At 43.9% G+C, this 27705-nt stretch overlaps 1 protein-coding gene across 1 annotated transcript; it reads left to right on the forward strand.

Annotated features, from left to right (window-relative positions):
- Window positions 1-314: 314 nt before the first annotated feature.
- On the forward strand, window positions 315-27598 carry LOC137378375 (peptidyl-prolyl cis-trans isomerase FKBP1A-like). The gene is made up of 5 exons (XM_068048645.1): window positions 315-418; window positions 571-618; window positions 11870-11982; window positions 25963-26103; window positions 26230-27598. Exons 1-4 carry the CDS (start codon window positions 382-384, stop codon window positions 26089-26091), a joined length of 327 nt encoding a protein of 108 aa, XP_067904746.1. The 5' UTR covers window positions 315-381; the 3' UTR covers window positions 26092-26103; window positions 26230-27598.
- Window positions 27599-27705: the final 107 nt, after the last annotated feature.

Consider the following 27705-nt stretch of genomic DNA (forward strand, 5'->3'; position numbering starts at 1 on the left):
CTCAAAACACCGCGAGTGATTGACGGATAAACGCCCCATTCCTGAGGAGGCCCTTTAACGCCACCAACCGTCCGTCGCTTCATCCTGTGCTTCCAGAATGTTCCAGGACCACCTCCACGCGCGAGCCCGCCAACCAGCCAATCACATTTGAAAATGCGTTTGGACGGTTGGACATCGGGGGCACTTGGCAACCGTTAGCCCCGCCTTCCCCATGCCCATATTAGGCTTTTGCGGTCAGCTTGTAAGTTCTGATTGGCGGCCGTCGGCCGGTAACAGACCTCTGATTGGTCGCTTGCGCAGCTCCGCCTACCTCCCCGATCACGTTCCCTTAGCCGGTTGGGGGGTGGGGAGGAAGTCGGTAGGTTAGTGTGAAGCGGAGCCATGGGAGTGAAAGTGGAAACGATAACTCCCGGAGATGGTATGGGTTACTGGAAACTGAGGCGGTACCCCTTTTCCTCTGGAGGGGTCCTGGGGCTGCGGGTCCGGGGGTGGGGCCACGCATTGCGGCTTGGGGTTTGTTTACGAGGCCGTCGTTGCCACATCTTAGCCGTGTCTATTTCTCTCTTTCAGGGCAGACCTTTCCCAAGGCAGGGCAAACCTGTGTGGTTCACTATACGGGTGAGTAAACAAATGGAGGCGCTCGGAGCCAAGACAAACTGTGGTTTGGGCCCAGGGCTGAGAGTAGATCCCAGCGGAGGGAGCAGGGTTATAAGTGGATCGTAGCGGTGGCGAGTAGGGCTGTGAGTGGATCATTTGCGAGCCGCAGGGCTATGAGAATGGATCTTGCTATTGAATTGTTTTGAGAGGCAGGATTGTGAGTGGATCCTTTGAGAGGGCAGGGCTATAAGTGGATCCAGCTTGTGGATCCTTTGAGGGGGCAGGACTATAAGTGGATCTAGTTATGAGAGTTGACCCCTTGAGGGGCTCGGGCTATGAATGGATCCTTAAGTTGTTTGAGTGGTTGATGTCAGATTCCAGGCATTGCTGAACCCTTAGCAAAAAGGACCTGTTTGTTGGTCGAGTGTTTAATAGATTAGGGGTCGGTCCACCCAGGCAGGCAGGGACTCTCTAGAGTTCCATTCTATGTCAACAGTTGCTGATTTGCAGCCTCCAAAATATATTTAATCTAAGAACATAAGGAGCAGCAGTAGATTGCACAGTCCTTCGAGCCTGCTCTGCCATTCAATATGATTGTGGTTGATCCTCTGCCTCAACTCTACTTTTCGGTCTGCTCCCCATATCCCTTGATTCCCTGAGAAACCAAAAATGTACCTTAGCCTTGAATATACCCAATGATGGTGCACCAACAACGCTTCAGGGTAGAGAATTCCAAAGCTTCACAGACCTCTAAGTGAAGAAATTTCTGCTCATCTCAGTTCTAAATCTACCCCTTAACCTGAGATTGTGCCTGTTTCCCCAGCTAGGGGAAACAACTCTCATTGTCTACCTTATCAAGGCCTTTCAGAACCTTGTATGAGATCACCTCTCCTTTTAAATTCGAGGCCTAATTTACTTAGCCCCTCATCATTGAAGAACCATATCATCCCACGAGCCAATCTGGTGAGCCTTTGCTGTACCGGTTCCAAGGCAAGTATATCGTTAGATTATGGAGACCAAAACTGCATAGTAATCCAGTTGTGGTCTCAACCAAAGCCCTATACAATTATAGCTTAAAACAGAAATCAGAGCCTCTATTATTTTTGGAAGGACCATATTACAATGGCTGGTATTTGCTGCTCATTTTGTAAAAGGCTGTGTTTGCTGACAACGCAACGACTAGTTGGCGCAGTACTTGCACAAGGGCAAATGCAAGCTCTTCAACTGGAATGTCAGTGTCTGTGATGCTCAGGCAGCTGCCAGGATTAAAGATGGCGCTGCTCAATTTATCACATGAAATGCTTATGGCTAGATCGTTCTAGCAAACTAACCTTACATTAAGTTGGATGGAAGCCCAGTAATATGCTACCAAGTAGTTATAGGATACTAACTGTAATCCTCAGATCCATTTAATATTCCAGTAATCCTATTAAATATAAAAGGAATTTTATGATTGCATTTCCATTGGAAGATAGTGAATTGGCACCCTGACTGATAGAAAGAAAATCAGGCAGAATATAAAATGTGCTGCCAATTCGTTATCGTGATTTGTTTATATGACTGACCAGGACTGATTTCACCCAAACGCAGCTACTAACTCCCGCCCCACTGGCCGTTCTCTTCCCTCGGCAACTCGCTTTCTCCCCCTCCTCCCTACAGGCTGCTTCTCCCTCTCTTTTCCCCCACCCCACCGCTCGCTCCAGACCTCACTGCTCCCCTCCACGCCCCTGGCCGATTGCTCCCCGCTCACGCCATCCCACTCTCAGGTCGCTCACTTGCTTCTCCCCCTCCCCTCCCTCCAGCCACTAGCTCTAGGCCGCGCCGCTTCCCTCCTCTCGGCCACTCGCTCCCACATTTGATCAGTCACCGCGCGCCGTCCGAAGAAGCAAGGCGGGTGGCCGAGAGGAGGGAAGCAGCGCAGCCTAGAGCTAGCGGCTGGAGGGGGGGGAGAGAATGGGAGTCCGGGGGGGGGTGGCTGCGAGGTGTGGAGCGAGAAGCTGACGGGGCAAGCGTTGAGGCCTGGAGCGAGTTGCCGAGGGGAGAGCGGCCAGTGGGGCGGGAGTGAGTGATGGTGATCAAGCTCCAGCCTCCAAGTCTCCCGTTCAGCCGCTTCCTCCAGTCGAGTGGGGGGGCTGGATACCCGATGAAGCTTTATCGAGCGTGCGCAAAGATGGACCAGGCGCAAATACGCGATGACGTAATCCTGCGCGTGCGCCACTTAGTCCTGGCAAGATGTAGCTGCACATGTGTGCTGCTTGGTGCATTCTGATGACATCAGCGGGCTGCTGCGTTGTCAGGAATCACTTTGTAAAATTAGATGAGTTTTTTTTTAAACTCTCTTGGGGAAAGTGTTAGCTATTATTAAAGGGCATTTAGAAAAATTCAAAGTAATCAGACAGAGTCAACATGGTTTTGTGAAAGGGAAATAATGTTTAACCAATTCATTGGAGTTCTTTGAGGGAGTAACATGTGCTGTAGATAAAGGGGAACCGGTGGATGTATTGTACTTAAATTTCCAGATGGCATTTGATAAGGTGCCACATCAAAGGTTACTGCAGAAAATAAAAGATCATGGTGTAGGGGGTAGCATATTGGCATGGATAGAAGATTGGTTAGCTAACAGGAAACAGAAAGTAGGCATATTTTCTGGTTGGCAAGATGTAACAAATAGTGTACCACAGGGATCTGTGCTGGGGCCTCAACTTTTTACAATTTATATAAATGACTTCGATGAAGGGACCGAAGGTATGGTTGCTATATTTGCTGATGAGACCAAGATAGATAGGAAAGTAACTTGTGAGGAGAACATAAGGAGGCTGCAAAGGGATTATAGATAGGTTAAGTGAGTGGGCAAAGACCTGACAAAAGGAGTATAATGTGGGAAAGTGTGAAATTGTCCACTTTGGCGGGAAGAATAAAAAAGCATATTATCTAAATGGTGAGAAATTGCAGAGCTGAGATGCAGAGGGATCTGGGTGTTCTAGTGCATGAATCACAAAAGGTTAGTATGCAGATGCAGCACATAATTAGGAAAGTTAATAGAATGTTATTGTTTATCGTGAGGGGAATTGAATACAAAAGTAGGAAGGTTATTCTTCAGCTATACAGGGCATTGGTGAGACCACATCTGGAGTATTGTGTATAGTACTGGTCTTATTTAAGGAAGGATGTAAATACGTTGGAGGCAGTACAGAGAAGGTTTACTAGACTAATGCCTGGAATGGGCAGGCTGTCTTAGGAAAAATTGGAAAGGCTAGGCTTGTATCCGCTGGAATTTAGAAGAGTAAGAAGCAACTTGATTGAAACACACAAAATCCTAAGGGGTCTAGACAGGTTGGATGTGGAAAGGATGTTCTCCCTTGTGGGAGAATCTAGAACTAGGGATCACTGTTTAAAAATAAGGGGTAGCCCATTTAAGACCAAGATGAGGAGAATTTTTTCTCAGTCGTGAATCTTTGGAATTCTCTTCCTCAAAAGGCGGTGGAAGCATTGTCTTTGAACATTTTTAGGGCAGAGGTAGATTCTTGAGCAAGGGGGTGAAAGGTTATCGGGTAACTGGAAATGTGGAGTAATCAGTTCAGCCATGAACTTATTGAATGGTGGAGCAGGCTCGAAGGGGCGAGTGACCTACTCCTCCTAATTCGTATTTAAAACTTGAGAGCTGAAATTGTTTCAGTTGATTGTGGTAACTTGCTTCCCAGAATATGTGTGGATGAGAAGAAACGAAAGTCAAAAATATGTGGTGTAGGGTTATTTCACCGATGGCTAGAAGGGTTGGAGCATTTGGCAGAAGGTTGTGTGTGTGAGTGAGTCACTCTGCCAGGTGAGAGCTCCTTCAACTCGCCAGCTGTCAGAAATTGGCATTCCTCCAACTCTGGTCTCGTGTGTCTTATTTCCTTCATACCATCTTTGGCCATGCCTTAATTTGTCTAGATTCTGGAATTCCCTTCCTGGAATACTTCTTTGCCCCACCACCCCTCTCGTCCATTAAGGCACTCATTATAACCTAGCTTTTGGTTACGTGTCATATCTAATACCTTTCGCTTGGTGGTAAGTACTGTGGAGCATTTTACCATGGTAAAGGGACTATATGCATGCAAGTTCTTGTTGTCAAAGGGCATAAATGTTAAGATAATTCTCAAAAGATCAGAGGGAAAAGCTAGAAATTATGTGCAGTATTTTATGACTTGTAACTGCCTACCAGAATCCATTATACTACTTCAAAGTCAGTTGAGAGAGGAAAAGATTGAATGGGTATGGGGAACGGGACTGAGTGGCTGGCTGTGTGATCCAGCACAAACATGATGGACTTGCCACCATCTTTACTATAAAATGATTGCTTCGTGGGGTCTCTGTGCATGTTCTTGTAAATCCTACTGGCTTTGAAAGGAAGAAATAGTTAAAACAAAAAGAATTCCAGGATACTATAAGTGTATTAGGTCTGCCAACATCTGAAACACAAAAGAGGCCTTTCATCAGAAATCAATAGATTTTCAATCCGGGGTCAGGATTTTAAAAATCAGATTGGGGTCTGGATCAGAGGCTGCCCACCTCCGTGACGGTTCAGTGCCACAATCCCGACCTCGAGCTATTTTGAATGAGGGCGGCTCAGGGTCAGCAGCCAATTGAGGTCAATTAATGTTAATTATGAGGCCTGTTAAGACCCCGTTCCCACGCCTTTTGGAATTTCCAATCGTGGGCTCATGGTGGGGGTGCAAGGAATTGTGCGAGGGCTCCCCCTCCCCGCACCTTCTGACCCATAACAGCTGCTGGGCTACACCTGCTGTTGCTGGCTGTTCTCTTGATGGTTTACTCCTTCAGGATCATAGCCAGGTAGCTGCGGCAGTTTTAAAATCAAAATAAACTTACCTGGCCTTCTCTGCAGTCTGCATCTTCAGATTGGCAGCTCCCACCTCAGTCGGTGGGGCTGCTGATCACGGAGTACTGGAGGGCCTCCCATTGGCCCTCAGCATCGGGATTCTGCCTACTGTCCCTGATTGGATGGTGAGCCTGCTCCCTGGCCTTTAATTGGCTGAGGATTTGAAAATCTCTGTGGGCATGCTTAAAACACCGTGCGGGGTCAGGACCTGGAACCAGCCCCATTTCTGGTTCCTGACCCCTGTTTGAAAATCCAGCTCTTGGTTTTGCTTAGACTCCTCCATATGAGCAGATTTGTGAATTTGTAGCTGTTTCCTGGTGTCAGCTGTGGTGAAAGTGATGGAGCAAGCTCAGAGGCAGGTAGGATATCTACAGTCCCTGATTGTGCAAAAACTAAGTGCTGGTTTGTTTCAAGTGTTTCTTGCACTTCTTGTGAGTTTTCAACTGTTTAAATGCTGGCATTGTTTCAGCTTACTTTTTGTTTCTCCTTTGAGAAATTTTAGTAGATTGTCACTTTTTGTTGGAATAAAATTTGAACAAAGAATCCTACCAGGTCAAACTAAACACCATACCCTTTATACATTACCTTTGGAAGAACAGCACTTTCGTTCAACATGCCTGAAATCTAAAGAGTTAATTGGTCTGTTTATGATCCTGCAAATTTGATAGCCATTTTACAGACAGAAGGATGGAGCCCATGTGACGTAGTATCACATGCTCAGATAAAAAAAAACCATGAGGGGGCCATGTTTTTTTTCTGAATCCAGAAGTTGGTTTCCTTTCTACCACAGGATTAGTATCAGCTTTATGTCCTGAAGGAGTGTTTGGCAAAGGCTGCTGATTTGCTGTTGGTTTTAGTAGAGTTTTAAAAAAAACTCTTACTTCCAGATCTACAGTTTTCTTGGCTCTCCTGTTGAGTAGTTCATCTCTTTATTTTCGCATTAAATCTATTACACAATAGAAAATGGTGCATCTACCATGAATCCTTTGCACTGAACTGCCTCAAATGTTTGCAATGACCATGGTGGTGATTTGTGATTGGCTGAAATAAAGTAGGAATCCTCAACAAATTGGTGGTGTTATTCACTGAGCATCATTTAGTTTAACAGTTTGTGTTTGTATAATGCCTTTAATATAGAAAAATTCCCCAGGCACTTCACAAGTTGCATAATCAGACAGATGTATACCAAGTCAAAGGAGATGTTAGGGCTACCAAAAATAAGCATCCAAGAATCAAAAGTTATAATTAAATGCAGTAAGTGCCTGGAAAAAAAATTGGATGATTTCAACGTTGATTTGTAGGAATTCAAAAGCAAAGGCTAATTTATTCACAACAGAATGATGACGCTTACCCTTGTATTTTTCTATGTTGTTTCACAAACCCTGCGTCTTCAAAGAGGATAGAGTATTTTCAGTTTCCTGCAGTGTGCATTGTTTTGGTTTAAGTGCAGGTCTGAACCTGCTTGTAAATTGGGAGTAATGTTCCTGGGTACCTGTTTTATTTCAGGTTTTGGAGTTTTTTTTTTATTTCACCATTGTTTGCTATCACTTTTTTTCTGTTTAAGATGTAATTCTTCATGCTTGCAGGCTCTAGCTCCATTGCTTGCAGAATGGACCCTATTTCTGTGGTGCATTTATTGTAGTTTCCTGTTTATTTTCTTGTCCTTGTACTCTAGATGTATGATATATATTATATCTTTCGCAACGTCATAAGGGTTTCAGTTTTATCTTGTTCTATGACTAGTCTTTTCAAGTTGGCTTCCAAGATTGGAGCCTTTGTAAAATTGAAATATTCTTCGATTGAACATAATTTTTGACTTTACCTTCACATTGCCTGTACTATTGATTTGTGTGTTCACTATTATCAGGTGAGAAGGGGTCACAAAGCTCTGTCCTTTCTCTTATTTGACTGCAACAGGGTTTATTCCTTTCTAAACAGTGGCTGTGCTTACCATTTCAGTGAGTGTTTTACTTTTTACCTTAGTTGTGATCGTAAAAGAACAAATTGGACAGGTTTTCTTGAGTTTAAACAAGAAAGAGGTGAGTTTATTATAATTAAAATTCCAAACCTGATCTTAAAAAAAAAAAAGTACCCTACATTTTCTCTCTCTCTCCCTCTCTCGCGCACACACACACAGGAGAATCACGCCCTCTCAAATAGATTAAAGTTCTGAGGAATAGATTTGTGTTGGATTAGAGTCCAGAACAAATAAGAATAATACAATCTGTGTCTGGTGACCTTAGCGGCCGTCCGATTGAATTGGTGGTCCTGAAGTTCTGCATTGTAGTTGTGCTTGGAGACACTTGAGCAGAGGTCTTACTTTTTTGAATCTAGCAGCCGGCAGCTAGGCTTCGCACGCCCCACCAGGCCTTCTGGAGAGAGACAGCCCTTCTGGCTTCTGCCCAGAATGAGTCACTGGCTTGTCTGCTTTGTCCAAGGGGAAACTCCCAGCTTTCACAGAGATAGACAGATGGTCATATGACTGTCTCTGTATTCTCTGCCTTCTAATGAGATTAGAGTTTAGGAATTTTCCCTTTCAATGTTAATGTCCCAGGATGGCTTTAAATGTCTTGCTAATGAAAGCAATTTCAGGTAGTTCAATCAATAGCGCAAGCCATCGTATTGGGTAAGGACTAATCAGGCATGCGTCTCGCTTTGAGGCCTTGGATTGTGGTGGTCATCTTGGCTGCCAGTTTTTTAAAGATTAACCGTAGATTTCCAACTGATGAATTAAAATTCCTCATTTGGCATAGCATGTTTTCTTGCAGCGATGTATACAATTGGTTGAGGTTGCTCATTACAGTGGTGAAATTCCTGTATACCCCTTAATATGTAATATATGGGTGGGTTTCTCATTTCCTCCCTTATATTCCTTGTGTTTTTACCTTTTCTGTCCTGATTTAACTCTTTCCACTCCTGCCTTCCCCTCTCCAAAGGACACAAAATTGCTGGTGACTGAAAATATGGCAGCTTTCAAATAGGTGGATGCCCTGCCTTCTGGCTAACTGGTCATGACAAAGATTCAGTCTGGTATTGGTTGTGTTGCATTGATTTAGCAGTTAAGGTTGGATGTGGGACAGAGCTAGAAAAAGGAGCAACTCCATGCACCAGCTGAGACTGGTGAATTTGCTCCGGCAGCAGTAAGATGGGAAGAATTAAAATATCCAATTACAAGTATAATTTGCTTCTTTAAAGTGTTATTGTGAAGATTGAATTTGTTTGTTTCACCACGTCCCCATATATGTAACCATGCTACAGTTGCTGCACTTTAGACTATTAGTTACTGATTTGTGCTTGTTGCTGACTCCTGTGGCTAATAGTGATCACTGGCAGGTGCACTGTCTAATTCTCTTTCCTGAGAGATGAGAATTTCCTCCCATCACCATCTGCTGCTGAATGTCCCTGCCCAAACCCCCAGAAAAGTGGGCTTACATGGCTATTTCCTGAAAGGGTTTCTAAAACCATCTTGCCCCGATCATGCTGGCAATGTTCCTTGCTGCTGGAGGGGGGTTTAGCTGCAATGTCAAATTTCTATTTGATGCCTTGGGCCAAGTGTAAAAAGTCAATAATTAAGATAGTGTATATATGATGGCTATTTAATATCTTGTTAACCCTCAACGTGAAAGAAAAAATGTTGATCCATCTATCACATTGTATGAAGACTGCGCAAATCTGTCATAAAAGCGGCACTGTTAAACTATTTCCTCTGGAATAGTGGACATTGATCCAGTGAATTGCGCATCTTCCAGTAGTATGTCCATTTCATTAGAAAACATGGGCCAGGTGCATATTGAGTAATAGCTGGCATGGTATTTGGGGAATCCAGTGTTGCGTTTCCAAAGAAGCCTCTTATTTAAATGAGGTCTGTCAGTAATAATGCTGGATGTTATTCCAGGGAGATGATCATTGAGGTCCACTCGCAGATAACCTAAAACTTGAATGGGGGGAAACCATACCCTGAGAACCACACCAGTCCCCCTTCAGAGTTATGAGTAAGTAACTTACATAATTATGCACATGGTCAAAATTTTAGGTGAACTCAACATTTCACAGCTTTGGGGAAGACGTGAGTGCAAATGGAGCAGGGTGCGTCATTATGCTGGTCTGGATTTGAGAAGAGCCCAATTCAGCATCAGAGCAATTCATCTAAAATCTAATTTTGAATTTTATCTTTTCATAGAATCATAGTTTACGGCACAGAAAGAGGCCACTTGGCCCATCGTATCTGCGCCATGGTTGAAAGATTAGCCACCCAGCCCAGTCCCACCTTGCAGCATTTGGTCCGTAGCACTGCAGATTACAGCACTTGAGGTGCATTCCAGACACCTTTTTAAAAGAGTTGAGGGTTTCTGCCTCAACTACCCTTTCAAGCAGTGAGTTCCAGACCCCTACCACCCTCAGGGTGAAAAATATTTTCCGTATCTCCCTTCTGATCTTTCTACCATTCACTTTAACTCTATGCCCCCTAGTCTCTCTGCAAAGGTAAATAGGTCCTTCATTTCCACTCTATCCAGATCCCTCACAATTTTGTACATCTTAATCAAATCTCCCCTCTTAATCAAATCTGGGTAGAACCCCAGCCTATCTGATCTTTCCTCATAGCTGCATTTTTCCAGTCCTGGCAACATCTTCGTAAATCTCCTCTGTACCCTCTCTAGTGCAGCTACATCCTTTCTGTAATGAGGTGACCAGAACTGCATAATGTACTCAAGTTGTGGCCTAATGATTTATATAGTTGCAGCATGACCTCTCTGCTCTTATATTCTGTACCTCGTCTAATAAAGAAAAGGATTCCATATGCTTTCTTAACCATTTTATCGACCTGTCCTGCCCATCTGTGGACATTCACACCAAGGTCCCTCACTTCCTCTACACCTCTCCGTATTCTCCCATTAATTGTGTATTCCTTTGTCTTCTTTGATCTCCCCAAATGCATCACCTCGCACTTCTCTGGGTTAAATTCCATTTGCCACTTTTCTGCCCACCTGACCAACCCATTGATATCCTCCAGTCTACAGCTATCCTCCTTGCTGTCAACCACATCCCCAATTTTTGTGTCGTCTGCAAACTGCTTGATCATGTCCCTCCTCTACAGTTGCGTCCAAAGTCTTAATGTATAAACACAAAAAGCAGGGGACTGACTACTGAGCCCTGTGGAATGCCACTGGAAACTGCCTTCCAGTTGCAAAAGCACCCGTCAACAATTACCCTCTGTTTCCTGCCACTGAGCCAATTTTGTATCCAGCTTGCTACAATTCCCCTGGATCCCACGGGCTTTTTTTTTAAACCAGTCTGCCATGTGGGACATTGTCAAAAGCCTTGCTAAAATTCATGTAGACTGCATCAACTGCACTACTGTCATCAGTCCTCCTTGTTGCTTCAAAAATTCAATCGTTAGTCAGACAAGATCTTCCCTTAATAAATCCATGCTGACTATCCTTGATTAATCCATGCCCTTTCAAGTGACAGAGTTTATCCTGTCTCTCAGAACAGATTCCAAAAACCTGCCCACCACTGAGGTTAGACTGATTCGCCTGTAATTATTTGGTCTATCCCTCGCTCCCTTTTTAAACAAAGATACTATGTCCGCAGTTCTCCAATCCTCTGGCACCACGCCTGTATCCAGTGAGGACTGGAAAATGATGGATAGACCTTCTGCTATTTCCTACTGGCTTTTTAACAACCTGGGGTACGTTTCATCCGGCCCTCGTGATTTATTCACTTTCAAGGATGCTAATTCCATGAATAATTCCTCTCCCTATGTTTATCACACTCCTGCTCCTTAACTACAATGTCTGCACCTCCCCCTCTTTTGTGGAGACAGGCGCAAAGTATTCATTAAGAACCATACCAACGTCTTACGCCCCTACACATAGGTTACCTTTTTGGTTTTTTATGGGTCTTGCACTTTCTTTAGTTATCCTATTGCTCTTAACGTATTGATAAAACATCTTTGGGTTCACCTTGATTTTGCTTGCCGATATTCTTTCACGCCCTCTCTTTTCTTTCCTAATTTCCTTTTTGATTTCACCCCTCCACTTCCTATACTCTTGGCTTTCTGTAGTATTGAGTTCTCTGTGTCGGACATAAGCTTTCCTTTTCTGCCTTATCTTACCCTGTAAGCTCCTTGACATCTGGGAGCTCTAGGTTTTGAACCTCATCTGTGACTGCATTCACTGACCAATTGTGTGAATAGCAGAGGTTTAGGGCTTTGATCCGTTCTACTTCAGCCTGAAGCTTGGAAGTCTTAACTGGTGGCAGAATTAAAGGAGAAATGTGGAACAGGACAATCATCTGAATTGAGCCAGTTTATATTAAATTACTGTGATGTTTTGATTCACCAGTTTACAAACTGACCTCACTCAATATTTTGCTGGTTACTATTACCAACAGGGTTGCTGATGGATGGAACAAAGTTTGATTCTTCCCGGAACCGAACTCCACCATTTAAATTTAAAATGGGTGAACATGAAGTCATCAAGGGATGGGAAGAAGGATTAATTCAGGTAAAAAGAAGCTTGAATTCTGTTTTTTTTCCCACCCTGCGCTGAAGGTGCTGGGTTACATTTCCAGAGGTGCTAGCATCTGGACAGGTGGCTGTTCATGTAAGAGCACACATGGTGAGTGACAACAGGCTATTTAATTGTGGAGCACCACGACAGAGTCTCAAGTCCTCACTGGACATGCTCTTGGACTCTCTTCCAGCAAGAGTTAATGATAATGATCATAAGCAGTAGTTAATGCTGTTTTTTCTTTCTTCCTGTGGAACTCTGAACTAAGTTTCTAACTGCTCTCCAGTTTGTAGAGGAAGTTTATTGTAGCCAAAGTAGGCCAGACTTGCATTTATATAACAGCTTCTCGCATCTTTGTCATTCTGTTTATATACAACAAATTACCTTTTGGAAGTAGTTAATATGTAAGCAAACATAATACACATGACAGCAAAGGTTGCGTTCTTGAGGTTATTTTGCTTTTCCCTGTCCTGCTGAAGCACTTTACATGCAGGTATGTGGCATGGATTCATGAATGGAGAAATTGGAGGATGACACAATACTCCGTTACGTTGTCCTATTGGGGCACTTATATAAAATGTATGCCTGCACATTCTAACTGAGTTTTAAAGCATTGTCATGCTTATGCAAGGAGAAATTGAACTATAAAAGGAACTGATGAATTGAACTCAAAATGGAAAATAGACAGCTTTTTGCTGCAAAACAAGATAGAGGTCAGGTGACCTGTTCTGCAAAAACACATGGGCTGGAATTTTATGTCACCCCAGCGAGCTGGATGGTGGTGTGCTCCTGACTGGATTAATCAAGGGTAGTCAGCATGGATTTGTTAAGGGAGGTTGTGTCTGACTAACTTGTTTGAATTTTTTTGAGGAGGTAACAGTGGATTGATGAGGGTAGTGCAATTGATATGGTCTATATGGATTTTAGTAAGGCTTTTGACAAGGTCTCACATAGCAGACTGGTTTAAAAAAAAAGCCTATGGGATCCAGGGGAATGTAGCAAACTGGATACAAAATTGGCTCTGGCAGGAAACAAAGGGTAATTGTTGACGGGTGTTTTTGCGACTGGTAGGCTGTTTCCAGTGGGATTCGGCAGGGCTCAGTACCAGATCCTCTGCTTTTTGTGGTGGATGTTAACTATTTGGATGTAAATGTAGGGGGAATGATCAAGCAGTTTGCAGCCGACACAAAAATTGGCTGCATGATTGATGACCAGGAGTATAGCTGTAGACTCCAGGAGGATATCTATGGGCTAGTCAGGTGGGCAGAAAAGTGGCAAAAGGAATTCAACCCAGAAAAGTGTGAGGTTTTGCATTTGGGGGGATCAAACAAGACAAAGGAATATACTATAAATGGGAAGATACTGAGAGGTGTACAAGAAGTGAGTGACCTTGGAGTGTATGTCCACAGATCCCTGAAGGTAGCAGGACAGGTTGATACAATGGTTAAGAAGCCAAATAGAATCCTTTATTAGACGAGGTATAGAATATTAGAGCAGGGAGGTTATGCTGGGACTGCATAAATCATTGGTTAGGCCACGACTTGAGTACTGTGTGCAGTTCTGGTCACCTCATTACAGAAAAGTTGTAATTGCATTAGAGAGGGTACAGAGGAGATTCATGAGGATGTTGCCAGGACTGGAAAATTTCAGTTGCGAGGAATGATTGGATCAGCTGGGGTTGTTCTCCTTGGAACAGAGAAGGCTGAGGCGAGATCTGATTGAGATGTACAAAATTGTAAAGGGCCTGAATAGAGTGGAGGTGAAGGGTCTATTGACCTTAGCAGAGAGGTCAGTGACGAGGGGGCATAGATTTAAAGTGATTGGTAGAAGAGTTAGAGGGGGGGGGATGAGGAAATGTTTTTTTCACCAGAGGGTGGTGGGGGTCTGGAACTCTATTACTGGCAGCTGCCAGAGAAGTCGCAGACTGTGACTTTTCAGTGGATGAGGCTGCATTTGCGCATGTGCTAGTACTGTGCCACCTAATGGTTGCATTGTCGGCAAACACAGCCATTTATATATGCAATTCACTTTCACGATTTCCCACCATTATGGGAGCACTATCAACTGCAGTTACCAGCGGTCCTAATGGAAGGTCATCGACCTGAAATGTTATCCCTACCTATCCCTCGCCACAGATGCTGCCGGACCTGAATATTTCTAGCATTTTCTATTCTGCATTTGGGTTATTTGAGTGCCATGTTATGACCAGCTGAGAAAGAGGTCTAGGGTTCCCTTTCAGCCTTCACCTGGTCTTACTGTAACAGGGTTTAATTTTAAACAGTGTTTTTAGCTCCCCCTTAGTGAATCCTTGTTCACTGCTTTCCAATTATGAGGCAAAGAAACCAGCACAAACAGGCTTTCTTAGGTTTAAAGAAGAAAAGCAAAATTTTATTAAGCTTAAACTCTAATTCGGTTAATACCTACAGATACACGATGTGCCCATGCTCGCATGCATACACAATACACACGTGCAAATAGAAACAAAAGAGCAGAAGAAATGAAGTGGAAAGGTTTGAGGCAATATCTGAACAGTTTTTTTTACGGGTCTTTGAGCTCATTGTAGAGTCCTTGATAGGTAGATCTTGCTTTTCGTTGAGGCCTAGTATTCTTCTTAAACCTTGTTTGCTGTAGGAGACTTTTCTTTTTGGGGGTTTATGTGTGTTCAGTGGATTCAGAGGCTTGTGAGAAAGAGATGGGAGCAGACAGGAGAGAGATCTTCAGTCCAGGAGCAAACAGACTTTCTCCAGGCTTGCCGTTCAAACTGTACAATTCAGAAACCCCCAGGTTGCCAAGCAAGTTAGTCATGTGACTAACTGGTCTGACCACGTCTTGGCTCTGTGTATTGTATTATCTTAAGGAATGGAATGCACTTCCCTGCCTTCAATGTCTGTTAGTATGTAAATATCTTTTTCCAGCCAAGATCTGGCAGTCCTTGTAACAGGGCTTCTCCTCTTCCCAGCAACAATTTGAAATTTAATGTCCCTGTGGTGAAGTTAATATGCCTCATTCTTGGCAGGTGGGGGCCTGCATGACCCCTCCACACCCAGGGGAATGAAATGCAATTTGAGAAAAGTGCATTTCCACTCATTCATAAATCCTAAAGCTTAGTAAAATTGCCTGTCTTTTCTTGGTGCCACTGCTGCTGTAATTGCCCCCTTTTTGGCAAAGGTGGGGGGGGGGGGGTGGAGTTAGATTTAATTAACCCTAAATTGGAATTTCTTCTGAGTCAGTAGTGAGCGGGTCTATTCTGAACTCTGTGCTTCGCTGAGTCATGCAAAGGCTTTTGACATCAGGGGATGGGTGGCTCCCTTTTTCTCTGACTGTTGGGGAGGATTCTTAATCTCCTCTTTGTTCTCTGGGACACTCCTGCCTGCGGGTATTTGTGCAGACTCTGCTGCAGTCCCCTGTGGCACTTCGGCGAGGTGAGGCATCACCCTCACTGTTTCTCTGCTCTCTAGAGGTCTGTCTTTGTTTCTGCAGGTTCCTGTAAATTCTGTTAGCAAGTCTGGTGAGGTGCTTCTAGAGTCTGCATTTATGTAGGAGGGTGTGGAATCTGAATTTTCAAAGTTTTCATGGCTGGCTGACCGGACAGTAGGGGTTTTCATCCGGGATTCCTCCCAGACTTCCTTTAACCTGTCCTCTTGGTCACTTTTTTCCTTTTTCATTCTAAACTTTTGCCAGCCTTGTGCCTGCCTGGCCCTTTTTCTGTTTTCGGCGGGGGTCCCTTGCTGTTCACTAGCCCTCTGCGGAATAGTCCTGCTAACACTGAGTTGCAGGTGTCACTGTAGGTTGGGATTTCCCCTCAACCTGGCACATGTGGCAACTCCTGCAGTGCTCCACCACATCTTTGTGGAGTTTTGGCCAGTCAAACTGCTATCTCACGCAGACTTGGTCTTTCGTATACCGGCATGTATAGCCACTGTAGTCTCGTGGGCCCTTATTAATATTTCTCTCTGGTACCCCTCCAGCACTACTAACTGGTGAACTACTGTCCACTCCTTGCTCTCAGGTCTGTGAGGAGAACTCCATTTCCTCATCAGTACCTCATTCTTTAAATAGTAGCAATCAGGGACTCTCTCTGCTTCACTTTCAGACTGGGCAGCCTGCACTAACCCTTGCAATGCTGGCTCGGCGCACTGAGCCTCAGCTAGGGAAAATCCATTTAATTCATTCCTTGGGTCTTCCAAAGAAAGTCTCAGACAGGCAGACCTCATGGTCATCTGCCTGCGGTGCCAATGCAGTCTTCTCTGGGGGAGCTGCTTTGATCATGGCCTGATCCACTACACATGCAAGCAAACTGCAGGGGTCTGTCTCCTGCCACTGTCTTGTCTCTCCAACCACCTGCGGTCTGTCTTTCACTACTGGGGGGGGGGGAGGGGCTACCACCTTCACCCCTGCCGGATCATTGCCTAGGAGTAGGTCAACCCCCTCCACGGGCAAACTAGGGACAATCCCTACTGTCACCAATCCCAAAACAAGATCGCACTCCAGGTGCACCCGGTGTGTAGGTACAGGCCATTCACCACCATTCTGGTGTTCGCTGCATTCTCTGAGGGAACAGGTCAGGCCTTTTCCCAGTAAAAGGGATCTAGTAGCCCCTGTGTTCCTGAGAATTACTATGGGCTTGCTTGCCCCACTCGAGGGGTATGGGGCTACTTTCACTTTAGACACAAAACCTTGATAACCCTCGGGAATCCTATTAAATTTTCCTGCACATGCAGCCGTAAGCTTCCTGGGTCTCCCTCTGATTGCAGTTAAAGCCACAGCTTGTTTTGCTGTGCTTTCCATCAGGGTCTCTTTCTTCACCGAGCAGGTGTGCCCTGATTAACCCTAGCAGTTTTCCCTTTAGTTTCCAGCAGTCAGCTTTTAAATGCGTTGCTTTATTACAGTGGAAGCACACAGGTCTCCTGGTCTCACTCTTGCTCATAGCAAATTCCTTTTTGGCTAGAGGAGGGCCCCCTGGTGTTTCCTGCTTTCCTTTCTCTCCCAGGACTGCTTGGGCTGCTATCTCCCTCCCGCCCTTTGTCCTTTTTGGATTTTTTTCTTTTTAATTCATTCATGGGATGTGGGCGTCACTGGCCAGGCCAGCATTTATTGCCCATCCCTAATTGCCCTTGAGAAGGTGGTAGTGAGCTGCCTTCTTGAACCGCTGCAGTCCATTTGTGGGGGTGATTAGGAAAGGTTCTGCCCTGGGAAACCGACTTATAAATTAAAGCAAACTCATTGGCCAAAAGGCCGCTTGCCGGGCTCTCTGGACCCGCTGCTCCTCTACTTGGGTCTTTATGGAGAGTGGGAGAGAGTGTTTAAATTCCTCTAACAGAATTACTTCTCTGAGATTCTCGTAGCTGAGCTGTACTTTAAGAACCCTCAGCCGCTGGTCAAAAACCAGCTGCTTACTACTTTCAAACTCGATAAGTTTGATTAGCTTGCTTTTTGAGGGTGAGAAGTGTGGGTCTAAGACTAGTGTTTTAAACTTAAATAGATGCAATTACAAGGGTATGATGGCAGAGCTGGCTAAAGTAAACTGGGAAATTAGGTTAAAGGGTAGGACAGTAGAGATGCAGTGGCAGGCGTTTAAGGAGATATTTCATAACACTCAGCAAAGATAAAATCCAGTGTGAAAAAGGCTGAGAAGGATGCATCATCTGTGGCTAACTAAGTAAGTTAAGGCTAGTATTGAAAAAAAAGTACAATTCTGTGAAGATTAGTGCTAGGTCTGAAGATTGGACAGCATTTAAAAACCAGCAAAGAATGAAGAAAAAAATTAGTATGAGAGAAAGCTAGCTACGAATATAAAAATGGATAGTAAGAGTTTCGGCAAGTATTTAAAAAGGTAAAACATAACTAAAGAGAGCGTTGATCTTCTGGAGGATTAGTAATGGAGAAATAAGGAAATAGCGGAAGCATTGAACAGATATTTTGTCTGTCACTGTAGAAGGCACAAATAACGGCCCAGAAATACTTGTAAATCAAGAGGTGAAAACGATCATAATCACCGAGGAAAATGGTACTGAGAGAACTTTTGAGCTAAAGGCTGACAAGTCCTCAGGACCTGATGCCCTGCATTCTAGGTTCTTAAAATATGTAGCTGCAGTGGTTGTAACTTTCCAAAATTCTCTAAATTCCAGAAAGGTTGGAGATTGGAAAATAGCGAATGTAACTCTAATCAAGAAAGGAGGGAGACGGAAAGCAGGGAACTACAGGCGCATGAGAAAGGCGTCTGCTGCTATGTCCAGACTGGCCAAGAGAGTGTGGGAAAATGGTGCACTGACACGGAACACAAATGTCCAAGCATTTCAAGCCTGTGTCCTCAATACCTTGCTCTACGGCAGCGAGGCCTGGACAGTGTATGCCAGCCAAGAGCGACCGTCTCAACGTATTCCATCTTTGCTGTCTCCGGAGAATCCTTGGCATTGGGTGGCAGGACCATATCTCCAATGCAGAAGTCCTCGAGACGACCAGCATATACACCCTACTGAGCCAGCGGCGCTTGAGATGGTTCGGCCATGTGAGCCGCATGGAAGATGGCAGGATCCCCATGGACGCATTGTACAACGAGCTCGTCACTGGTATCAAACCCACCGGCCGTCCATGTGTCCGCTTTAAAGACGTCTGCAAACGCGACATGAAGTCCTGCGACATTGACCACAAGTCGTGGGAGTCGGTTGCCAGCGATCGCCAGAGCTGGCGGAAAGCTATAAAGGCGGGGCTAAAGAGAGGCGAGTCGAAGAGACTTAGTAGTTGGCAGGAAAAGAGACAGAGGTGTAAGGAGAGAGCCAACTGTGTAAGAGCCCTGACAACCAATTTTATCTGCAGCACCTTTGTAAGAGTCTGTCACTCTAGAATTGGTATGTATAGCCACTCCAGGCGCTGCTCCACAAACCACTGACCAGCTTTAGGCACTTAACCATTCTCTCTCGATACAAGAAGGCCGAAGGACAATGGTTTCATAGTCACCATTACACTAACTTTTTAAATTCTAGATTTATTAATTGAATTCAAATTTCACCATTTACCATGGTGGGATACAAAGAACAGTACAGGCCCTCCAAGCCTGCACCGATCTTGATGCCTGCCTAAAGTAACACCCTCTGCACTTCCGGGGACCTTATCCCTCTATTCCCATCCTATTCATGTATTTGTCAAGATGCCTCGTAAACGTCATTATCGTACCAGCTTCCACCACATTCCCTGGCAGCAAGTTCCAGGCACTCACCACCCTCTGTGTAAAGATCTTGCCTCGCACATTCCCTCTAAACTTTGCCCCTCTCGCCTTAAACCTATGTCCCCTAGTAACTGACTCTTCCACTCTGGGGGAAAAAGCTTCTGACTATCCACTCTGTCCATGCCGCTCATAACTTTGTAAACCTCTATCATGTCGCCCCTCCACCTCCGTCGTTCCAGTGAAAACAATCTGAGTTTTTCCAACCTCTCCTCATAGCTAATGCCCTCCAGACCAGGCAACATCCTGGTAAACCTCCTCTGCCCTCTCCAAAGCCTCCACGTCCTTCTGGTAATGTGGCGACCAGAATTGCACGCAATATTCCAAGTGTGGCCTAACTAAAGTTCTGTACAGCTGCAGCATGACTTGCCAATTTTTATACTCTATACCCCGACCGATGAAGGCAAGCATGCCGTATGCCTTCTTGACTACCTTATCTACCTGCATTGCCACTTTCAGTGACCTGTGGACCTGTACGCCCAGATCTCTGCCTGTCAATACTCCTAAGGGTTCTGCCATTTACTGTATACCTCCCACCTGCATTAGACCTTCCAAAATGCATTACCTCACATTTGTCCGGATTAAACTCCATCTGCGATTTCTCTGCCCAAGTCTCCAACCGATCTATATCCTGCTGTATCCTCTGACAATCCTCATCACTATCCGCAACTCCACCAACCTTTGTGTCGTCCGCAAACTTACTAATCAGACCAGCTACATTTTCCTCCAAATCATTTATATATACTACAAACAGCAAAGGTCCCAGCACTGATCCCTGCGGAACACCACTAATCACAGCCCTCGATTCAGAAAAGCACCCTTCCACTGCTACCCTCTGTCTTCTATGACAGAGCCAGTTCTGTATCCATCTTGCCAGCTCACCTCTGATCCCGTGTGACTTCACCTTTTTGTACCAGTCTGCCATGAGGGACCTTGTCAAAGGCTTTACTGAAGTTCATATAGATAACATCCACTGCCCTTCCTTCATCAATCATCTTCATCACTTCCTCAAAAAACTCAATCAAATTAGTGAGACACGACCTCCCCTTCACAAAACCATGCTGTCTCTCGCTAATAAGTTCATTTGTTTCCAAATGGGAGTAAATCCTGTCCCGAAGAATCCTCTCTAATAATTTCCCTACCACTGATGTAAGGCTCACCGGCCTATAATTTCCTGGATTATCCTTGCTACCCTTCTTAAACAAAGGAACAACATTGGCTATTCTCCAGTCCTCTGGGACCTCACCTGTAGCCAATGAGGATGCAAAGATTTCTGTCGAGGCCCCAGCAATTTCTTCCCTCGCCTCCCTTAGTATTCTGGGGTAGATCCCATCAGGCCCTGGGGACTTATCTACCTTAATGCTTTGCAAGACACCCAACACCACCTCCTTTTTGATAATGAGATGACTGAGACTATTTGCACTCCCTTCCCTAGGCTCATCATCCACCAAGTCCTTCTCTTTGGTGAATACTGATGCAAAGTACTCATTTAGTACCTCGTCCATTTCCTCTGGCTCCACACATAGATTGCCTTCTCTGTCCTTGAGCGGGCCAACCCTTTCCCTAGTTACCCTCTTGCTCTTTATATATGTATAAAAAGCCTTGGGATTCTCCTTACTCCTGTTTGCTAATGACTTTTCATGACCCCTTTTAGCCCTCCTGACTCCTTGCTTAAGTTCCTTCCGACTGTCTTTATATTCCTCAAGGGATTCGTCTGTTCCTAGCCTTCCAGCCCTTACGAATGCTTCCCTTTTCTTTTTGACTAAGCTCACAATATCCCGCGTTATCCAAGGTTCCTGAAACTTGCCAAACTTATCCTTCTTCCTCACAGGAACATGCTGGTCCTGGATTCTAATCAACTGACGTTTGAAAGACTCCCACATGTCAGATGTTGATTTACCCTCAAACAGCCGCGTCCAATCTAAATTCTTCAGTTCCTGCCTAATATTGTTATAATTAGCCTTCCCCCAATTTAGCACCTTCACCCGAGGACTACTCATCCTTATCCACAAGTACCTTAAAACTTATGGAATTCTGGTCACTGTTCCCGAAATGCTCCCCTACTGAAACTTCGACCACCTGGCCGGGCTCATTCCCCAATACCAGGTCCAGTACGGCCCCATCCCTAGTTGGACTATCTGCATACTGTTTTAAGAAGCCCTCCTGGATGCTCCTTACAAATTCTGCCCCATCTAAGCCCCTCGCACTAAGTGAGTCCCAGTCAATATAGGGGAAGTTAAAATCACCCACTACTACAACCCTGTTACCTTTACATCTTTCCAAAATCTGTCTACGTATCTGCTCCTCTACCTCCTGCTGGCTGTTGGGAGGCCTGTAGAAAACCCTCAACATCGTGACTACACCCTTCCTATTCCTGAGCTCCACCCATATTGCCTCGCTGCACAACCCCTCCGAGGTGTCCTCCCGCAGTACAGCTGGGATATCCCATGTCCTCAAAACTTTAGTCTAGGCCTCTGGATTACTAGTCCAGTGGCATTAACACTATGCTACCACCTCCCTGTAAGGTTAAGTGAGTGAACAAAAAATTGGTAGATGGAGTATAATATGGGAAAACGTGAACTTGTCCACTTTGGCAGGAAGAATAGAAAGCAATATATTTAAATAGAGAGAGAGAGTGCAGAACTTTGCAGGACAAGGGATCCGGGTGTCCTGGTAAATGAATCACAAAAAGTTAGTATGCAGGTACAGCAAGTGATTAGGAAGGCAAATAGACTCTTGTTTATTGCAAGAGGAATGGAATATAAAAGTAGGGAAATTTTACTACAGTTGTACAGGGCATTGGTGAGACCATATCTGGAGTACTGTTTTGATCTCCTTGCTTAAGGGATATGATTGCATTAGAAACAGCTCAGGGGATGTTAATATAAAAGAAAAATACTGCGGATGCTGGAAATCTGAAACAAAAACAAGAAATGCTGGATTCACTCAGCAGGTCTGGCAGCATCTGTGGAAAGAGAAGCAGAGTTAACGTTTCGGGTCAGTGACCCTTCTTCGGAACGGATGTTAACTTGACTGATTCTGAGATGAAGGGGTTGTCTTATGAGGAAAGGTTGGATGTGTATTCATTGGAGTTTAGAAGAATGAGAGCTGATCTTATTGAAACATACAAGATCCTGAGGGGTCTTGACAGGGTGAATGCTGAAAGGTCATTTCTCCTTTATGGGAGAGACTAGAACTAGGGGGCAAGGTTTAAAAATTATGGGTCTGTCATTTAGGGTGAAGATGAGAATTTTTTTTTTCTGAGGGTTGTTAGTCTGTGTTGTTCTTACTTAGAGAGCAGTGGAGACTGGGCGATTGAACATTAAGGCTGAGTTAGATTCTTGATTGACAAGGGAGTCGAAGGCTATAGTGGGTAGACGGGAAAGTAGAGTTGAGGCCACAATCAGATCAGCCATAATCTTATCAGATGGGGTGCAGGCTTGAGGGGCTGAATGGCCTGCTACTGCTCCTAATTCATATGTTTTGTCATGCTTGGCCCCCACCTGCCAAGAATGAGGCACATTAATTTTCTCGAACATTAATTTTAAACTGTTGGAGTGAGGAAATTACTTATTAAACAGATAAGCCGTGGCTGGAAAAAGACATTTGCATATGAACAGACAGTGCTTGGAAGGACAAAGGACCATTCCCTGACATATTCAACCCACAATGGACCTTGATCACCAGGTAAGAGGGGCATTCCATGGACTGCTAAGGTGATGCAATCCAGGACTGGTTCGACCATATGGTCACATGACTACAACAAAAACAAGAAATGCTGGATTCACTCAGCAGGTCTGGCAGCATCTGTGGAAAGAGAAGCAGTGTTAACGTTTCGGGTCAGTGACCCTTCTTCGGAACTGACCATGACTAACTGGCTGCTCCAGGATCTTTTGAACTAACCCCAGAGAGTTTGAACTCAGTCGGTTTTCTCCTGAACTGAAGATCTTTCCTGTCTGCTCCCATCTTTCTCACAAGCCTCTGAATCCACTGAACACACATGAACCCCTAGAGAGAAAAGTCTCCTACAGCAAACGAGGTTTAAGAATAACACAGGGCCCCAACAAAAAACAAGATCTACCTACAATCAAGGACTCTACAGTGAGCTCGAAGAACTGTAACAAAAACTCTTCAAATATTACCTCAAACTTTTCCACTTTACTTTTCTTTTTCTGTCTCTATTTGCGCATGTGTATCACATATGCATGCTAGCATGGGCGTGTCATGTATCCATAGGCATCAGCTGAATTAGTGTTTAAGTTCAAGTTTAATAAATTTCAACTTTAAACCTAAGGAAACCTGTTTGTATTGTTTTCTTTGCCTTATAATTGTAAAGCGGTGAAAAAGGATTCTCCAAGGGGGAGCTAAAAACAGTGTTTTAAAAATAAAACCCTGTTAAGGTAAGACCAGGTGAAAGCTGAGAAGGACCCCTAGACACCTTTCTCACCTGGTCGTAACCGTTTGTATGAGTGATATATTTTTAAGAGTATAAAGGGATATGAAACAAAGGTGTGTAAATAGACTGAAGGTACAGATCAGCCAGGATCTAATTGAATTATGATGAGTAATGCCAACTAATGATTACAGAATCCATTGTTCATAGGAAATAGGAGTAGCAGTAGGCCATTCGGCCCCTGGAGCCTGCTCCACCATCCAGTTAGATCCTGGCTGATCTGATTACAGTCACAACTCTACTTTACAGTCTACCTGCTATAAACTTAGATTCTTGATTGACAAGGGAGTCCATCGAACACCATTTCCCCGCACTATCCCCATATCCCTTGATATTTTTAATATCTAGAAATCTATTGATCTCTGTCTTGAACATACTCAATGACTGACCCTCCACAGCCATCTGGGTTGAAGAATTCCAAAGATTCACCACCCTCTGAGTGAAGTAATTCCTTCTGCTCCTCCTCAGTCCTAAATGGCCTACCTCTTTTATTCTGAGACCGTGTTCCCTGGTTCTAGACCTGCTTTCCCCCCCCCCCCCCCCACCCTTTCCTGCATTAACCTTGTCAAGTCCTCTAAGAATTTTGCACGCTTCAATGAGATCACACCTCATCCTTCTAAACTCGAATATAGCCCCAGTCTCCTCACTTTCTCCTCATAGGACAATTCCGCTGTCCCAGGGATCAGTCTGGTGAACTTTTGTTGCACTCCCTCTACGGCATGTATATCCTTCCTTGGGTAAGGAGACCAAATCTCGGTATAGTGCTTCAGTTGTAGTGTCACCAAGGCTCTATATAATTGCAGCAAGACTTCTTTACTCCTATACTCGATCCTCTTGCAATAAATCCAACATACCATTTGCCTTCCTAATTGCTTGTTGCACCTGCATGTTAGCTTTGTGACTTTTGAACAAGGACACCCAGGTCCCTTTGGACATCAACACTTTCCAATCTCTCTCCATTTAAGAAATACTCTGTCTTTCTGTTTTTCCTACCAACGTGGATAATTTCACATTTTTCCACATTATATTCCATCTGCCATGTTAGTCATTGTCATAGAGTTATACAGCAGAGAAACAAGCTCTGGCACATCGTGTCCGTGCCAGCCGTCAAGCACCTATCTACTCTAATCCCATTTTCCAGTAGTTGGCCTGTAACCTTGTATACTCTGGTGTTTCAAGTGCTCATCTAAATACTACTTAAATGTCGTGAGGGTTCCTGCCTCTACCACCCCTTCAGGCAGTGTGTTCCAGATTCCAACCTGGCTCTGGGTGAAATTTTTTTTTCCTCAAATCCTCTACAAACCTCCTGCCCCTTACCTTAAATCTATGCCCCCTGGTTATTGACACCTCCACTAATTGAAAAAGTTTCTTCCTATCTACCCTATCTATGCCCCTCAATGTTCTTGTCTGTCTTAGCCTGTCTAAATCGCCTTGAAGCCTTTTTGCATTCTCCTCTCAATTTGCATTTTCACCTTGTTTTGTGCTATCAGCAAACTTGGAAATATTATTTTTGGTCCCCATATCCAAATCATTGATATAGACTGAATAGCTGGGACCCAAGCATTGATCCTTGTTGTACCCCACTCGTTACAGCCCACCAACCTGAGAATGAACCTGTTTGTTCCTACTCTGTTTTTTGTCCGTTACCAATTCTCAATCCATGCCAGTATATTAACCCCAATCCCATGTGCTCTAATTTTTCTTACTAACCTCTTGTGTGGGATCTTATTGAAAGCCTTCTGAAAATGCAAAAAAAACATATCCACTGGTTCCCCCTTATTGACTCTACTAGTTACATCCTCAGAAATCTGCAACAGGTTTGTCAAACATGATTTCCCTTTCATAACTCCATGAACAATGTTCAGCAATCTAGTGGCTATAAGGAGACAAAACATGAGCAGTCATTTTAGATTTAATAAATGAACTCCATCTTGAATATACACTTAAAACATGTATTGAAATCATGTAGGCATAACACAAAAAACCCAGTTCTAGCAAAGTGTGCATACCTGAAATGTTTCTGGCATTTTCTGTCTGTTTTCTTCTAAACAATACTGCCAATAATAGCAAGATTTTGAACTGGGTTGGAATACAGTTCTGATTAATTGGATCTTGGGTTTGCAAAAGCAATTTTGAAGTGAGTCCAGGAGATTGCTTTTGTTTTTTATTTCCCAATGTTCATTGTTATAATGTAGAGGCCACCGATATTAAGAGGCACTTCCTGGCTTTGTCGCTTCAGTGTTTTTTTTTTAAACTGTAGCTATTTCTTTATGCTCAATGTGTTACTCTTGTGTTTTAGATGAGTGTTGGGCAGAGAGCAAAACTGACCTGCACCTCTGATTATGCTTACGGAGCTGCTGGCTATCCTGGCGTCATTCCACCTAATGCTACTTTGATTTTTGACGTAGAGCTCTTGAGACTCGAGTGAAAGCATTATTTGGTAAGTGGAATTGCAATTTGGTTGAGATGGCAGAAAAAACAATTCAGTATCCTTAAGGTCAAATACTGCTATCTTTAACACAGCAAATTGGAGCATGGAGTCATCAGTTTGTGTTTTTTTTGACAGGTTTGTCTCCTGCTTTTGGCACAAACATGGGGCAAGCTTGAAGATTGTGCATTGAATAATCACACTACATTTACCTTCTCCATCTACAACCTGTTGTACGACAGCAACAAATCTGCTTCTCATGTTCCTTTTTGGTCTGTAACATAAAATCTGATCTTAATCCTGAACTTTTTTATATATTTTTTTAAAATCATGCTTTGCTTTCTGATACTTTTAAGTTGCACACTATCAAGTATTAACATCAGGGTGCCTGTCAGGTATAAAGGAAAGCAGATTATTTTGACATACTAAACATTCAATTGTTAAAAGCATAAGATAATCACTTTGAATTGAATTGATGCATTGAAAAGCCATAAACTGAATGAAAACCAGTGACATTGTGGCCATGCAGATTATCTTTTTAAATTTGTCCATCTTTGTATAGAGATAATTCACTGGGGCCTGCCTGTATTGCCTAAACTTACACTCATGCCAAATAGTCTTAACACAAACTTATTGGGGATTTATCCAAAGTTGGGGGTAAAATTGATCCAAGGTCAAATTAGGTTTTTTTTGGGGGGGTGGATGGTGCGAGGTGGTAGGGAGGGAAGGAGTAATCAGTTTACCTACTGCCAATGCTTGCTTTCACTTTTATACGCAGTACCTAGTGAACAGGCCCAATTTCTGAGTCATTTTTAACTTTGCATGTTATTTTACCAACACCTCTTTCATAGTTATTTGATTCCACATATGCGAGTATCCTCAATAGGATCCGGTCTTCTATTCCATTTAACTGGGACAAAATGATGGATCATTCTCAATGTTTAAAACCCAGCACTGGGTAGGAATTGAGACTGATTGATTTTTATTTTGGGAAGTGTACATTAACTTGTACACTTCCAAAAAATATCATTGCCTAATACAAATGGATGATTCACGCACACTCTCCTGCAGTCCAGTGATAGTATTAGGTAGGTGGGAATCATAGGAAAAGGAAGCAAGTCATGGGGCTAGCATATTCAACTGTACTGATTAATGATGTGGGGACCATGATAGTGTAAATTATGCAGTTATGAAGCTGGGTGCCTCCCAGTGTTAGTGGGATATATGTACTGTAATTGCAGAATTATTGCAATTTTCACAGGCTAGTGACTCTGAAGTTCCCTTTGTCTCAATACTGTTTCTTTGGTGGAACAGCCAGTTGGGTCCCTTTGTAACAAGTTAAATAGGTGCTAGCTACATATTTGTAAGCAAGAGATGCTGGTCATCACCGCTGCCATCCCACCCCATTCTCTTCAGTGTGGCTTATGATTCTTATATTGCACTGTAGCTCTGTGATCAGCAATTCATTTTGGAACTCATGGCTTTTACAATAAAATGCTTTCTACCAGTTTTTGGTGTGATGTTTATGTCTTTAAAAACTTAGGGGTAAAAATTGGTCCAGGCCTGTTTTGAGACAGTATGCCCCCACAGCTGGTCCAAAAGTGGGCCTTGGGC

The sequence above is a fragment of the Heterodontus francisci genome, chromosome 16 (genome assembly GCF_036365525.1).
Source record: "Heterodontus francisci isolate sHetFra1 chromosome 16, sHetFra1.hap1, whole genome shotgun sequence".
Taxonomy (NCBI): Eukaryota; Metazoa; Chordata; class Chondrichthyes; order Heterodontiformes; family Heterodontidae; genus Heterodontus; species Heterodontus francisci.